Source organism: Rhagoletis zephyria, unplaced genomic scaffold (genome assembly GCF_001687245.7).
Source record: "Rhagoletis zephyria isolate East Lansing unplaced genomic scaffold, Rhagoletis_zephyria_1.1 Rzeph_scaffold_06466, whole genome shotgun sequence".
NCBI classification, from domain to species: Eukaryota; Metazoa; Arthropoda; class Insecta; order Diptera; family Tephritidae; genus Rhagoletis; species Rhagoletis zephyria.
Window position 1 is genome coordinate 1 of NW_016163549.1, and position 14,876 is coordinate 14,876.

The 14,876-nt window shown below is 36.5% G+C and overlaps 1 protein-coding gene across 1 annotated transcript; it reads left to right on the forward strand.

Annotated features, from left to right (window-relative positions):
• Positions 1-6: 6 nt before the first annotated feature.
• On the forward strand, positions 7-9,153 carry LOC108373202 (myosin-M heavy chain-like). Its single transcript, XM_017629062.1, has 4 exons — positions 7-1,295; positions 1,616-2,011; positions 4,412-4,639; positions 8,870-9,153. Exons 1-4 carry the CDS (start codon positions 120-122, stop codon positions 8,999-9,001), a joined length of 1,932 nt encoding a protein of 643 aa, XP_017484551.1. The 5' UTR covers positions 7-119; the 3' UTR covers positions 9,002-9,153.
• Positions 9,154-14,876: the final 5,723 nt, after the last annotated feature.

Genomic DNA, 14,876 nt, shown 5'->3' on the forward strand with positions numbered 1-14,876 from the left:
ACGAAATGTTCGACTTCGACGCTAACGAGTCCGACTGCTACCAGAGCTGTTCCAGCGAAATCACCACCCCGTGTGATGAGGACATAAACTCAGCGAGCACGCGCTCCAAGTTCTATCAGATGCTGGTCGACGCCACGCTAGCTGAGATAGAGATGTCCACCAGCTTGGAGGAGGAGGAGGATTCGGGTAGTCATCACTACGAGTCGATACGCAACAACGGCGATCCCATTTACGAGGAAATCAACGACGTCCCACCGCCTTTGCCACTCAGCGCACCGCCCATTAACGACGCCGACATGGAGAAGAAGGCAGCACGTTCCATATTCGAAGGCGCTTCCAAATATGATATACTTTCATACCTTGTCGACGCCAAAGAGCGCGGCGTAGTGCGCGAGGAAGCTTTCGATTACCCGGTCAACTGCTCGAATCCCATCATCATAGAGGAGGAAGCTGGTGACACGCTCAGCGAGCTGGGAAAACGTCAAGCGTTGCGCGATTTTAGCAGTTCGCGCGCCTCAGTACTCAGCGATTCTAGTGAGGATGCACAAAGCGTTATGAGCTCACTCTCGCCGCCAACCAGCAATTTCATTTGCGGCAATGGCGGACAGACCGGCCTGATGCAGCGCAACAAAGGCACTGCCAGCGACATTGAACGCAACGACTCGGGCGTCGGCTCGGAAACTAGCAAAAGTTCGCGCAGCAAATACCAAAATCCACTTCCCACAGTGAATGCACAACTTTTGCTAGACAATCCCATTCATCTGTGTGAGGACTGTGATGGTCCGGTGGAGACGCAAGTCACCGATTCGGGTATCAGATTTGCGCCACTCGTGTGTCGCAAGTGTGGCAAGAAACGTGTGGAGCGCAAGGAGATCATAACGGAAATTGTTGAAACGGAGGAGAAATATGGACGCGATCTGCAAATAATTTTGGAAGAATTCTGTCACCCAATGCTAGTGGCCGGTCTACTCACACAGGAGCAGCTCTCTGCAATCTTCTTGAATACCGAAGAATTGCTCGAGAACAATCAAACACTGGCGGAGCGCATGCGCGACGCACTCGACATTGCTCTCGAGCAAGGCGACGACGATCTGCTGACGGTGAACATCGGTAAGATATTCCTGGACTTCACGCAGATGCTGCACGCCTTCGAGAGCTACTGTGTGCGCCAGGCGGGCGCCAGTTTGCTGCTGGCCAATCTCGAGAAGGAGAAAGAGTTGTTGCGCATCTTCTTGAAGGTATCGCAAATGGAGAATGCCGTTTTGAGGCGCATGAATCTCAATTCTTTTCTAATGGTAAGTGGAATAAATATTTCGCTAAAGCTATTCGAATACGGTTTTTGTTTGATTAGTGTAAAATTTTGATTGAATATAAAATGCCGAGCTAAGTGCTTAATGCGGTAAGTGATACTTAAGCTCCTTGTTGACACATTTTAATCATGCCATCCGCTTTGCATTAGGTATATTTAATAATCAATTTGCTTGGTAAAATTCCTAGCAGCACACACACACAAAAACATCGACCCCATACAAACACATTCAAGCGCACACCGAACCACACAAAATTTCAATTATTGTTTGTTCTACTCTTTTGGTTTTGTGCTTGCTTCCCACAGGTACCCGTACAACGTGTCACCAAATATCCACTCCTACTCGCTCGTCTCTACAAGGTCACACCAGCTCATCTGGAAGGACGTGACCAACTCAAACAGGCCCAAGAGAAAATCGAATTGCATCTCAACCATATCAACCAGGAAGCAAAGGATGTACCAACCAAACTCTGGCGTCGCATATCGTCATCGAGTCCGAATCGACGTGCTTCTTGCGAAATCGATATGATCAATATAAAACTACGTAAAATGGCCATCGACATACTTGAATGGAATCACGATGAAGTACGTTTTGCCATGGAGGGGAAACTGTTGTACACACAACCGACGGATAGCAATTGGAAGAAGGCACGCACCATCAAACTAACACCGGTCAATGCATTGCTCGTTACAAATGGCAAGGTGAGTGTGAATGCCCAAACTAGTAAGTGCCGCAAACGAATCAATCCCCCCCAACCACTGGCCAACTAAGTATTTAACCACTTAACCAAACAAACATTCAGCCAATGAACCAATGAACTAAATAAACAGAAATTTTATAGATGTATGCGAGTTTGTACATGTTTCTATGCTATGTTTGACTAGGACTTGACAATGGCTTGGCAGTTAATGCTTGAACTACATATTTCCGCTCACAATATCAATTTTAATTTTCTCAAATCTCTCAAATTGGCATGCAGAAAAGGAAGTATGCAAAGGTAATTGCTAATATAAAAGTAGCGCAAGAATAGGTTAAAAAAATTAAATTTCCCAATGGATAGCAGCTTAGCGCTGGTAGTGAGTGAGAGACCGTAAAAATATAAGAGGTCAAAAGATAACTCCCCTTTTCTGAGGAATGCACGTAAATACTTACATATGTATATAGGCAATCTATGTGCTGTGGGATATACGTACGGTGACCATTCGTACCGATTTTGATGTATATACATATTGATAACGACTGCTCATGACAAAAGATTGTGTTCATTCAGAGCCTACAATATTTTTTATAATGAAAAATGTGTCTCCAAACGGAACGTTCGTACGCAGGAAACATCCATACTGAAAGTTAAACTTTCACGTCCGCTTGAACCAGATGAAAGTTAACAAAAAAAAAATATCTTTTTATAAATATGTACATATGTATGTATGTCTCAGTAAATCTAATGAAATTAACCACCATAATAATAGCAATGTATATATCGTCACCTGAAATGCAAAAAGTCATAACTAATAAAAAATGCTAAATTAACTTTTTTGATTGATATGAAGGATTTTATCGAATAACAACTCCCCACATCATTTTATGAAAAAAAAATTAAAAAAAAATATTAGCCACGACTTTTTCCATTTCATTAACGATGTTGTTGTTACGGCTTTTTGCATTTCAGGTAACGATGTGTACATTAGGGCGGGTTGATTTGTATGGATGAAAAAAAATTAAAAATCGTATAGCAAAAACTTTATCTACATTAAATTCTAAGAAAATTCTCTGAAGAAACCATGGGTCTAAAATCAAACCCTAATCCGCGCCTCTCGACTTGAAAATCTTTTTCCTCTTCTTTCGCTAAATTTATTTTCTTTTTTTAAAATATTTTATGTTTTGTGACTAATCAAAATATTCAATTATCAAAAAAGTAGTTTAACCCCAATTTGCATCTCCTTTGATTTGCGTACATGGGTGAATATTTTGAATGTAGAAAAAATATAAAATGCAAAAGATCTACCTTACTAAACAATTTTATTCAGAAAATTCGATTTCTTTTTGGAAAAACCAATTTTTTCTAACATTTATTTTTTTGGCAAAGGCGGCCATATAAATTTTCAAGTCGAGAGGCGCGGACTAGGATTTTATTTTAGATACATGGTTTCTTCGGAAAATTTTCTTAGAATTTTATGTAGTTTACTTTTTTGCTATACGATAAAAAAATCAACCCGCCCTAATGCACATACATATTTTTCGAGCCCTTTCATTTACACTTGCAATTATATAAGAGCACCTCGAAAGATAAGCGGCGGAAATAAAATGTGCAAAGCCCTTTTCAAATACGATTTTTACCCTTTTAAATGAATTGATTTTAGACACAATCGCTGAACAGTTGCACAAATGGCAATTGAAGTCGCTTGTACAGCATTTACAAGGCGATAACGAACCAATGCGGAAATCATAGACACCACCCAAGCATTTACATATGTACATACATACATTCGTGTACCGTCTCAACACGAATGAAGCGCGCAATCTAATCTGATGTAACAGCATTCCAGTCTATGCGTTTTTCTATTTGAATAAGCAAAATAGTAGTTCATATCGTTGCGTTTCCTTTCGTTTGATTGTACGGCGGTAGAGTGCATCGCTCACGCATTGAGTGCATATTTTAAAATTTACAAATGCCACCAACTGTGTGGACAGTACGAGTAGAGTTATTGCCAGAATATGTACATAGAAATGTACATACATACATAGAACACAGCATAGCATAGCGCAGCACACAAGAACTAGAACATAAAGTCAACGCTTTTATGGCTTCATTCGTACAAATGTACACATGTATGCAGTAGGATGCGAGTTCCAAAGTTCGCTTTTGTACATTTGCAGTGTGAAACACAAAAACAAAAAAAAAAAAAAACATTTACACGATTTTCAACATTTCCTAAATTTTTTTCCTCCTTTCTTTCTTTTCATTCCCACATACATACGCCTTGGTCGAAATGGCTGCTTTGTATGCCGCAATCGTCGTGATTCTACTCCACCTACTACTACTACTACTACTACTACAACAACAACTACATGCATAACAACATTTGCACCATTGCTTGCAGCCAAGCGCCAATTATAAGGCAGAAAAAGTTATGTCAGATAAACTGAATTTCCCAAAACACACCGGCATACGGGAGGCCTCACTGCTGGTGATGAAGGAGAAGTGCGGACGCTATACGCTGATACGTGAGCCATTGTATTTGGACAGATGCGTTGTGTGCAGTGAAGCGGACTGGGATGATTATTTCGAGGTGCAGGAAATCTCATCGAAGGACACTTTCATATTCAAAGTGAGTATTTGAAATACAAAAAAAAACCAAACGGAAACAGTTTTGTAATAAAACAATTGATAGTTCAAAAAGTGATAAAGAGAAGTAAAATATGAACTTTTAGGCGTAGTAGAAAATTGTTTGAGGGGGTGAAGAACATAGACGTAATAGCGGCCCCCGTGTATGCCTTCTAAAGGACTTTCAATATTAAGATGCTGCTCGGCCCTCACATCTTTCTTTAAATTCATAGCCTCAACGTCAACTTTAGATACTTCTTCTATTCCCTTAAAGACCGCCAATACATCCAGATCTAAGTCATTTTCGACTTGTTGAGGTTATTGTCTTCTGCCGGGACCGTAATAGTTACAAATTTTATTTAAAAAAAAACGATCTGTAACAATTATTTTTTTACTTTTATTTAATTACTCCTTAAATAGCCGTTATTTCTAACTTTTATTTGATAAATCGAAAATAACTATTATTTTTGATTTTTATCTAAATAATCTGCAAATAACAGTTACTTTTGATTTTTAAATTATATGTCTTAGATAAAAGTTATCGGGGATTTTTATTTATAAAAGGTATAAATAAAAATCAGTCACTGACCTTTATTTTTTAAATCATACTTAGAAAAGTCATTTGAATGAGTCGTAGTAAACTTTTTTTTACCAACACCTTAGGCGCGAAAAATGTTAGTGACTTTTATACGAATGATTTAAAAAATTAAAATCGTTGACTGGTTTATATTGACGACTTTTAAAAGTAAAAGTCTCTAGCTTATTTTTATTGATGACTTTTATAAATCAAAGTCTTCTATAACTGTTATCTAAGTCATATAAGTAATATAAAAATCAAAAATAATTGTTATTTTGGATTTATAATATAAAAATCAAAAATAAGCGTTACTTGTTTCAATTTTGCATAAAAATTGCAAATAAAAATTTATTTTAAAATTTAGGTCTCAGTGAAAAAAGAAATCAATTGGTATGTATCACTTAGTTATAGAACATTTCCTTCATAGTGAATTTTTCCATAAGAGTTTTCACCAATAACCGTTTTGTTCGCTCCCTGGTCTTCTGGATTACTTTTCTTTAAGGCGCAAATAATTACTTCCCCTACTACACGGCAGTTTGCGATGCTCTTAGTATAGCAAGTCTTTCGCTTCTTTATTGATTTTAAATAGTTATTTAGTTCAGACTATCCACCGTCTGATGTCTACGTGAAGTATCTTTCTATACTGCATTCAGTATAATCCGGATTTGTTCCCGTAATAGGCGCAGAGCATACTCCGAGTACAACATACACGGGATCCTCAGTTACCTCATCCTTTAAAAGCGTGGTGATCAGAGGTCTGACTACCACCTCTAGGCGCACGTTGTCTCCTAGTCTTTGTAGATTTGGAATCAGTTTATACAGCCCTCTTAGCCTTCTGATATCATTGGGCCTCCGCACACTGGACTGCTCAGTCCGCATAAAAACGGTTTTGTATTGGTAACAGGGGGGAAGAGAGTGCGAGTTTGCCTCGTCCATTTCAGTCCGTGAAAATCGCGGATTGACATTGGACTGACACGCACGCATAGACAAAATTGTTTGTGTTTCGATTTCCTCATATACGCCACATGCACTAAGACAATCAAGCGCAGTTTATATATACAAAATTTAAATATATTTCTAGCCGACTGCTCAGTCCAGTGTGCGTTCGAGTGGTGGATTGCTCAGACGGATTGAGTGGCCTAGTGGGCGGAAACTCATGGCGTTTAACACGTTCTACCCCCGTTTAACCAGCCCGCCCGTCAAAAGAGCGAATATGTGTTCCGCTCCCTTTATGCATTCCTCTGATCATGACTCTCAGTAAATCGGTCTCTTCAAAGATCTGCAATTCCGAAGTCATCTGTCGATAGGGGTCACTCAGGTGATGCCACACCATCCAGCTAACTACGCCCACTTGTGCACTGCCCCTCGAGTTAGGCAATTTTGAAGTCGATGGCCTATCGCGATCGGCATGCTCTTGTCTAGCGGCCATCAACAACAGCGGTTTATCGATGCAGTATTTTTCGCTACCCCAAGCATACCATTCCTAGTCGAACTACATCCAACCTGACCTCACTGTCGTCTCCTTGCTAAGGCTGGGCCAAAAGCTGCATGACGCCTAATGCTCAATTGTATTCCAACAGACCGTTCTGCCACTCTGTCTTTCACACTTTGTGGAACATTCGCTCCGCAGGCTGGAACTGAAAATTTGTATTAGCCACATCGTTCTTTGGAACATGGCTGGAGAGATTTCTTCAATTTCCGGAAATTTATAGGACCATAGGCATTATTGCCACGATATGGGTTGTCTCCTTTATATATATGGATTCATCCAGGGAAGTCGACATCCATTAGATGTTCCATTATGTCAGAAATTCTTTAATTATCCCCTCCTCCATACTTCTGGAACTGCGTATGTGGAGCTGATTTTCCAGACTCTAACGAGTCCGTTCTAAGAGGGCTTCGAGAAGTTTTTGTACCGGTTTGTCCCTTGTCCGAGTAACATCTAAATAAGAAACATTTTTTTTAACAGCGGTCACCCTTCGACAGGCAGTGGCAAGCCTCCCAATGTATGTACATATGTATTTCTGCTCTGAAAAAGCTCATGAAACTATTTGCCATCCGGAGGCGGCGTGAAATTGTAAATTCATCCATTTGTCTTATAACATCAGGTTGCACACTACAAATTTAAGGGAGCAGCAGATGGTTTTATATTAAAACTGTTTAAATTAGACAAAAAAACGTCGAGAAACGTAAACTAAATTTTTGAGTCGTAGATTACCGTTTCTATAGATCAGGTAATTTTCCCAAGATATTTCCATTTTAAAATCCCAATTTTCAGTGTTTTCTTTTTTAACCCTTTAAAGACCGATGTTGCTTATAGGCAACATTGACATTTAGATTTATAAATCCTGTTGTTTGGATTATTTTAAAGGTTTGTTTTAAAAGTTTGTTGTGAAGACAAAAAGCTTAATCTTTTGTCCCAATTATAGCATCAATTAATTTTCAGCACCTTTTCGTTGTGACTACTTGTGTAACATAAATATTGCTTATAGTGGTTCTGCAACATATAAAAAAAAAACACATAAAACGTTGTATTTTTTTTGCAAAAGGGTTTGGTTATAAAATATAATAAAATAAAAACACAAAACCCCGAAAAATGTTTTTGGTCTTTTATAGGAAACTTTTTAAATATTTATAAGCAGCATTTCATGACGAACAAACCAAAAAATCATAGACGTTCAAATTTTATATCAGTTCACATTTAAGGATTAACGAACAATAATATGCCCCAAAAGGCATTTTTCGGACAAATATGGTAGCACTTTCGTTATCACAAAGAACATTGAATATAAGCTAAACATACATAGCATCCTTATTTTCTTTGATCTTTGGTTATGTTTTATTCTGTCAAATTGGTGCTCTCGCTATATAGCAGTCATTATTATTTTAAATAAAACTGTATTAAAAGATGTAATGTCTTTTTATTCTAAAAACAAAACTGTATGTTCGAATTAGATGCTTTAGAAATGTACCGAATTTTGTTCACTGAAATCTGGTCACCGTACTTATACGCCATGTACGAGTATGTACAGTAGGACCCGGTACGATGTGGCGTATGAGTAACATTCTACCCCTTCGCTATTTCATACAAAAAATTATTGCACATTTTCATTTAACCATTCAAAAATTCTTTATTTATATTAGGCAAAAGAAATACGATTTAAAAAAATTACAAAGATTTGTTATTTTTTTTAATTTTGTCCTTGTTAAAGTTTGGACATTTTTTTCATAAAAATGAAGATATCTTGGGGAATTGAATTGATCTGGAAAACCCTGATCCTAAGTTCACGTTTTTGTCTAATTTCAAAACTTGAGGTTTTCCTTACAGTATAATCTTAGGTTCTTTGATGGCACTTTCTGAATAATTTAATCCTTTTTCAATCATTCTAAGAAAATTTTTACTCATACTGATGGGAAGAAATTATTAAACAGGCTCGCTTAAAAAAAATCCATGTTAAGGAAAGTAGAGGGTCGCCTTTGGGCAAAGCCCTTCTGAAAGTGTGGTCGACCAGAGTCCTTGATCTAAGCATCTAAAAAGCCAATAACGAAAAGAATTAATTAATAATACATATGTCCAATGAACTCTAAAATTTCTCTTGAGTCAATTTTTTCAGTGTTGAAACAAATAACTATTAATTTTTTCTTTTTCACTTTCAGGCCGAGGATGGTGTTCGTACCAAGCAATGGTACACCCAACTGCAATATCACGCTCAGGGTATGGGCGCTTGGCGTAAACGACGCAATGCTCTTGCCAATATTATGATCAATGGAATGCTGACACGTACCTAAATCGAAGGAAGTAGTATAATGGAAGAGAAATATATTGAAACGCAATTCAAGTTAACTGCCTTAGCGCTAAGTGTCTTAAGCTTAGAGCGAACGATGTGAAGCGGTGAAGTTTTCAACGAAATAAGCGAAATAAATAAATAGTAATTAAGAAACGTAAAGAAATATAAAGAACTTTAAAATATTAAAGAAAAACTGCAAAATTTATGTAAACAAAAAAAAAATGCAAATGTAACGAAAACTGTTTTGCAAAAAAAAACGCAAAGAAGCCATTCCTTTTGATTAGAGGTAATTCAAGTTTCTTTGTATTTATTAAGTAGCGCGCAGCAGTGAATGCATTTTCAATAAATATTAAAGTACTTTTAAATTAGATTATAGCCATTTATTGGATTTATAAATATGTCTTAAATATTTCTTGTACTACCATAGTTGTAGTTGCATTTCGCTGATAATAAAATTACTAAAAATATATGCATTTAAAAATATTTTTGCATAAAATGCTGTTCGCGCCTCTTTGGACGAAAGTAGTTAGTAATTAAAAAAAAACAAAAATTTCGATTTGTTTAAAACTTTATTTTATTAAATTTCAAAATTATTATCTTTTTTAACTTTACCATAAACAATTGTAGGTGTATTGAAATTTTATTCAAACGCTGCTTGTAAATTGCAAGTGATCTAGATTTGTAGCCTTTTGATTTAAAGCATAAACTTTATAAAAAAAAAATAAAATATTTGTTTATCGTTATAACTTACCCAAAAATATATAAAACACATAATAATACATTTATTTTATATGCATATATTATATGTACTTACACGAACATAAATTAACATTATCTTAATCGGTATATAAATATATTAAAGCACACACACACACATACACAAATGTGACTCTGTAAAAGTGAAGCAATAAAATAAATAATCTGAAAATTATAAAAAAAAATTATTTTTTTAAATACTTGTTGTTCAATCCCTATATGACTATGCGCTGACTACCTTTAAGTTACTTCTTTGTCTACAAATCTAGTAGACGTTACTTAATTTCACTTTCCCATATTCTACACGTCTACTGCGCTAAGCTGAAAGAAATTGATAATAAATCTTAATAAGATTTATTATTTTCCAATATATGCAGATGGAGTGAGTAGAGTTCGCGATAGATTTTTTTGGCATATTTTTGCCAAATTTGATTTTCAGTGTCAGCTTGATTTTTTTCTAAAAGAACAGGCTTTTATAGAAATGAAAAAAAAAATTTAAAAAAATAACTGTTTTTTTTTAATTCTCCCAGTTAAAAATTTTATTTTTTCCTAAAATTTCCACACTAAATACGTAAAAATTAGTGCGCCCGCTTGGCGTTAAAACGCCCTAAATTTAGTTTCAAAAACCTAAAAAATATTCCAAATGTTCGTCAGAGTTATGAGCGATCAGAGTGCCAAATTTAATCTAAACCCGTACAGCCCTTTCTGAGTAAAGAGAGGTATCTCATAGTGTAGGTATTAAATTTCATCATATTTCAAATCACCCCATACCGATGAAAAATGCTTCTTAACTAATTTAAATAAAACTTGATCGCACATCTACAGGCTAAAGTCTTTAATTTGACCTCTAATTTGTTTAATTCATTCTTATGACTATCACAAAAATGCCTTCTCATACAATGTATGCACATACATACCTACTTAGTTATATTGATATCAAAGATATTTTCAAAACAAAAACTTTCATAAACCTCTTTCGATTGACACCGACATCTTAATATTTTATGAAAATTGTCTATGAGTTAACTAAATTCGATTCGACTTTTCAAAACGATGGAAATCCCTTTCAAAGTTATTTTCAAACTAAAATCCGCTTAAATGTCTTTCTTCTGTCATTCTGATACACATGTTTTTCAACACGTGGCAACTCTCCTAAATAAACGTCAGAAATAAAGAGTTTTCATTTCGATTGATACCCGCCCTATTATAAATCATTTAACTTATTAAATAATCTAAATGTTGCTTTTCAAAAAGATGACAACTCTTTTGAGACTCCCCAAACACTTCCTAAATGTTCAAACGAAATATTACTTAATACTCTTCCGTTTGACACTCATATTTCATATAACCTATGTAGTAGTTAACTAAGTTCGACTTTTCAAACAGGTGGCAGCCCTCTCCAAAAGTATTTTCAAGGTTAAACCTCTGTTAACTCTCCTTTGTTAACTCTGATTGCGATACAAATTTTAATTAACTGATGAATTAAGTTGAATTAGATTTTCTAAACGTGTGGCAACCCCGTTCGATTGATAGCCATATTTTAATAACTCATTTAATTTATTAAATACTTTGAATTTAGCTTTTTAAACAGGTGGCAACCCTCTTCCCTCACCTCAAAAAAACTGTTCAAACTAAAGATTTCTTAACACTCTTTCGTTTGACATCCATATATTTATATTTCAGATAACTTATGTATATGTTAACTAAACTCGACATTTCAAGCTGGTGGCAACACTGTTCACAATATTTTAAAACTGCTTCCTTCTAAAACTCTTTTCGGTTGGCACCCATATGTGGATACAAATTTCCCTTACCAAATTCCCTTAATTCCAATTGAATTCGAATTTTTAAACAGGTGGCAACCCTCCTATAGTTCAGTTAAGAAACATTTCGATTGATACCGATTTTGTAATAATTGATTTATTTTTTTAAATAATTTGAACATAATTAAAAAAAGTTGGCAACTCTTTTCAAAAAAGTAAAACCTTATTGGACATCTTCACACCAGGTCTTTTAATTTGATACCCCATTTTGGAACATTGAACGAACGGTGCGGATCCTTTATTCTGGACAAAAAATGCCTTCGCGTATTATATATCGACTGCAGAGTTGTTCGCCACTTCTGTCACGACTTGGTTCAGGATATTTATCACTTTTTCGTTTACTTTGTACACCTTCAAAATCTCCATCAGATATGAGTAAGGTACGGAATTATTATTATTATTATTATCATTTCACCGCCCTTTATCAATTTCTCTAGTAATCATTTACTGCACATTTTCAATTTGAAAGCATAGTTAGAATAAATCCTAAAAGCTGCAATTCAAATGCAACAACTCGTACTTTACATTTCTTGTTTGCACACAAATTGTTATTTATTTAGTACGGTATTTGTTAAGCTCTTTCACACTTGGTCAGCTGTTACAATCATAAATAATACAGCTTTCACATGACAGAACTTACATTGCATTGCTGTAATACTTCGGAAATAACTGTCTAAAATTCAACTAACTAAAAAGTATTCATGCATTTATCCATCTATCTATGTATGTATGTGTGTATGTATACATTTTCCATGTCCAGCAGTTGTAAGCAGCCGGTGCGAAGTAGTTTACCTTTTTCTACGAGTATTTATTAAAATTGATGCAAATAAAAACAAACAATTGCACCATCAGCGTCCGTGTCATGTCAGAGCAGACCGCTGCTATCACCTTTAGGCAAACCGTCACCATCCCAAACGTTCCAAATACACGAATGGCGCTTCCTATGCTTCGTTTTATACTTGAACATTCATAAATGTCATTTAACACGTTGCACATTTTCAGGCGTCATAACAAATTGTTGCACTTGCAGCAAATGAAAAAAATGAAGCAAAACAACAAAAACATCCAAAAGATGTCGCTTGCAACTATTGTTCACACTTGTGGGCGTTTGTTTTTTGTGCCTGCTTTTGTTGTTTTTGCTCCTGTCAACACCGGCTGTCAGCAAGGCTAGGCTCTTTGCTTATGTTAGCTGGCTGCCAACCTACCTACCTACCTGAATAGTTGTTGGATTTGTTGGTATATATGTAAACGTACCTTTATGTATTTAGTTTTTTATTTTTTGCGCTTTCCAGAAAATGTACATTGCAACGGAACATTTGTGTTGACAGCGGCGCGAAAATAAAATTTCAAAAAATAACCAACACCAATGTTGAAGCGAAAACGGTGACATTTGGAAACAGCAGTAATGGTGCTGAGTGCCACTGCCAACTTACAGTCCAAATTATAAAAAAAAAAAAACACAAAACCAAAGGGTAGCGAGAACACTTACTTTTTATTTGATATTTTAGACAACAGTTGTTGCAATTAAATAGAATGCCACGAATCTCAGACGATTTTAATTTAAAATTTTTATTGACTTGAAATTTTTTGGCAATGCAATTTTTTGGCATTGCACCTGCGAACTAAATAGTCACTCGAGATGAAATGTACAGTGCTTGGCGAATTGTAACATGAAGAAAAGCTTCCAGCCGGGGTTGCCAGCGGTATGGTTCCCGCATACCCTCCCTCACCAGTCGAGGCAGATGAAGGTGTAACCATCACCTGATTTCCAGGAAAGCAAGTCTCTAGAAGAACAGATGGTGTCTCAATCCTACTTTCCATTAAAGAGCAGCTTGGTGGTTTGGCTCTTTTTAAAAACTTTTACCAGCCTAGCCGTTTGAGTAAAGGTTTCAATCCCGCTGTAGTATTTAAAAAAAAGAGGCCCCCTTCGAAGAGCGAATTATACTACGGCACGCAATTCGCTCTCTCATTCGTAATTGGCACTGTAAACTGTAAAGCCTGTTCCCGCTGTGGGCGGTATTCTTTGCTCCACAGCCCTGTGCCAATTCCAGTTAGCTTTGGAGAGGCATTTCACCATTGTGGTTCCATCCCTCTCTTATAAACGAGAATTGGCTACAGTGCCGGAGGCTCAGATCAGATGGATCATGCAGTGTTTAGTTGCCGCTGTAGTCATCTGCCCATTACGGGAAATGAGCGAAGGGCCTTTTACGGGTTCATAGCAATTTGGTCGAGCCCCCACACCTCCAGACGCAGTTGATGGTTCGAGGGTATAGCGAGGGCAGTTCTGCCTCGACCGACACTTGCATCACTTCTACCTTTTCACGATTGTGAGGGACGGAAAGCAAGCTTCCAGTTTCCGAGCCGTATGTAAAATTCAAGGACTAACTATTAGCCCGGATCACCAACTTATTGCTGCCACACACACTAAAGGAACATTGTGGCGCGTAACTCTACTACTAAAGCTGGATAAATTTGAGAACAGTTTTTTCAACAACTGTTAACTAACCTACTACACTACTACTACATATACATACATAGGTACATACATACATAAATACATTTTATGCACGCGCTCGAAAGAAAAACAAACAAAAAGCTGAAAATCTTGAATGCAATTATGCTGCACAAACATTTTCTTTGCCGCTTTACTTACAGTTCCTTATTTTTGCTGATTTTTAAACCTGCTTTTATTTCTGTTAATCTTTTTTGAGGTTTCCTTTCGTTCGTAAAATGTAGCCGAAAAAGCAAAGGAAAAGAAACTGAAAATATTATACTCACACAAAGTGTTGTGCAAACTTTAGTACTGATACTTACATACTACATACAAATACTCACTGGCATCTGGCGACTCAAGATTTAACCGAAAACCTAACCGAAAAACTAAGAATTCCAAAAATGAAGCCAAACCGGAAATCGAAAGAAAAAGCAAAGAAACGAAAAGAACTCCACTGCTAACTGACAGCAGCGCCAGATGCATGAATGTGAAATGATAATAACACATCCTAGGCACGTAAGGCAAACATGGAACATTATATTATACAAGCAGACTTCATTACGGTATTTAACCAGTTCAACTGCTATCATTGCTGCGAACGCCCAAGCCAAGGCGCCAGAAGACACCACCAATACTAGTACGAAAGTTAAAACAAAAACATTGCCTTCGGCAGCCGAGTACCCAGTACCAATGACAGCTGAGGCAATGTTTGCTGCTTTGCTTGGTTTTTTTTTAGTTGCGTCGATTGCAACCATTTAGACTAGCTAACCGTTATGCTTGCTCACTTGTTCAAAACGATCACA

Coding starts and splice junctions, on each gene's coding strand:
- LOC108373202 (XM_017629062.1), top strand. CDS start 120: ATGCTGGTCGACGCCACGCTAGCTGAGATAGAGATGTCCACCAGCTTG. Junction 1,296..1,615: donor ATCTCAATTCTTTTCTAATG/GTAAGTGGAATA, acceptor TGCTTCCCACAG/GTACCCGTACAACGTGTCAC. Junction 2,012..4,411: donor TGCTCGTTACAAATGGCAAG/GTGAGTGTGAAT, acceptor CATTGCTTGCAG/CCAAGCGCCAATTATAAGGC.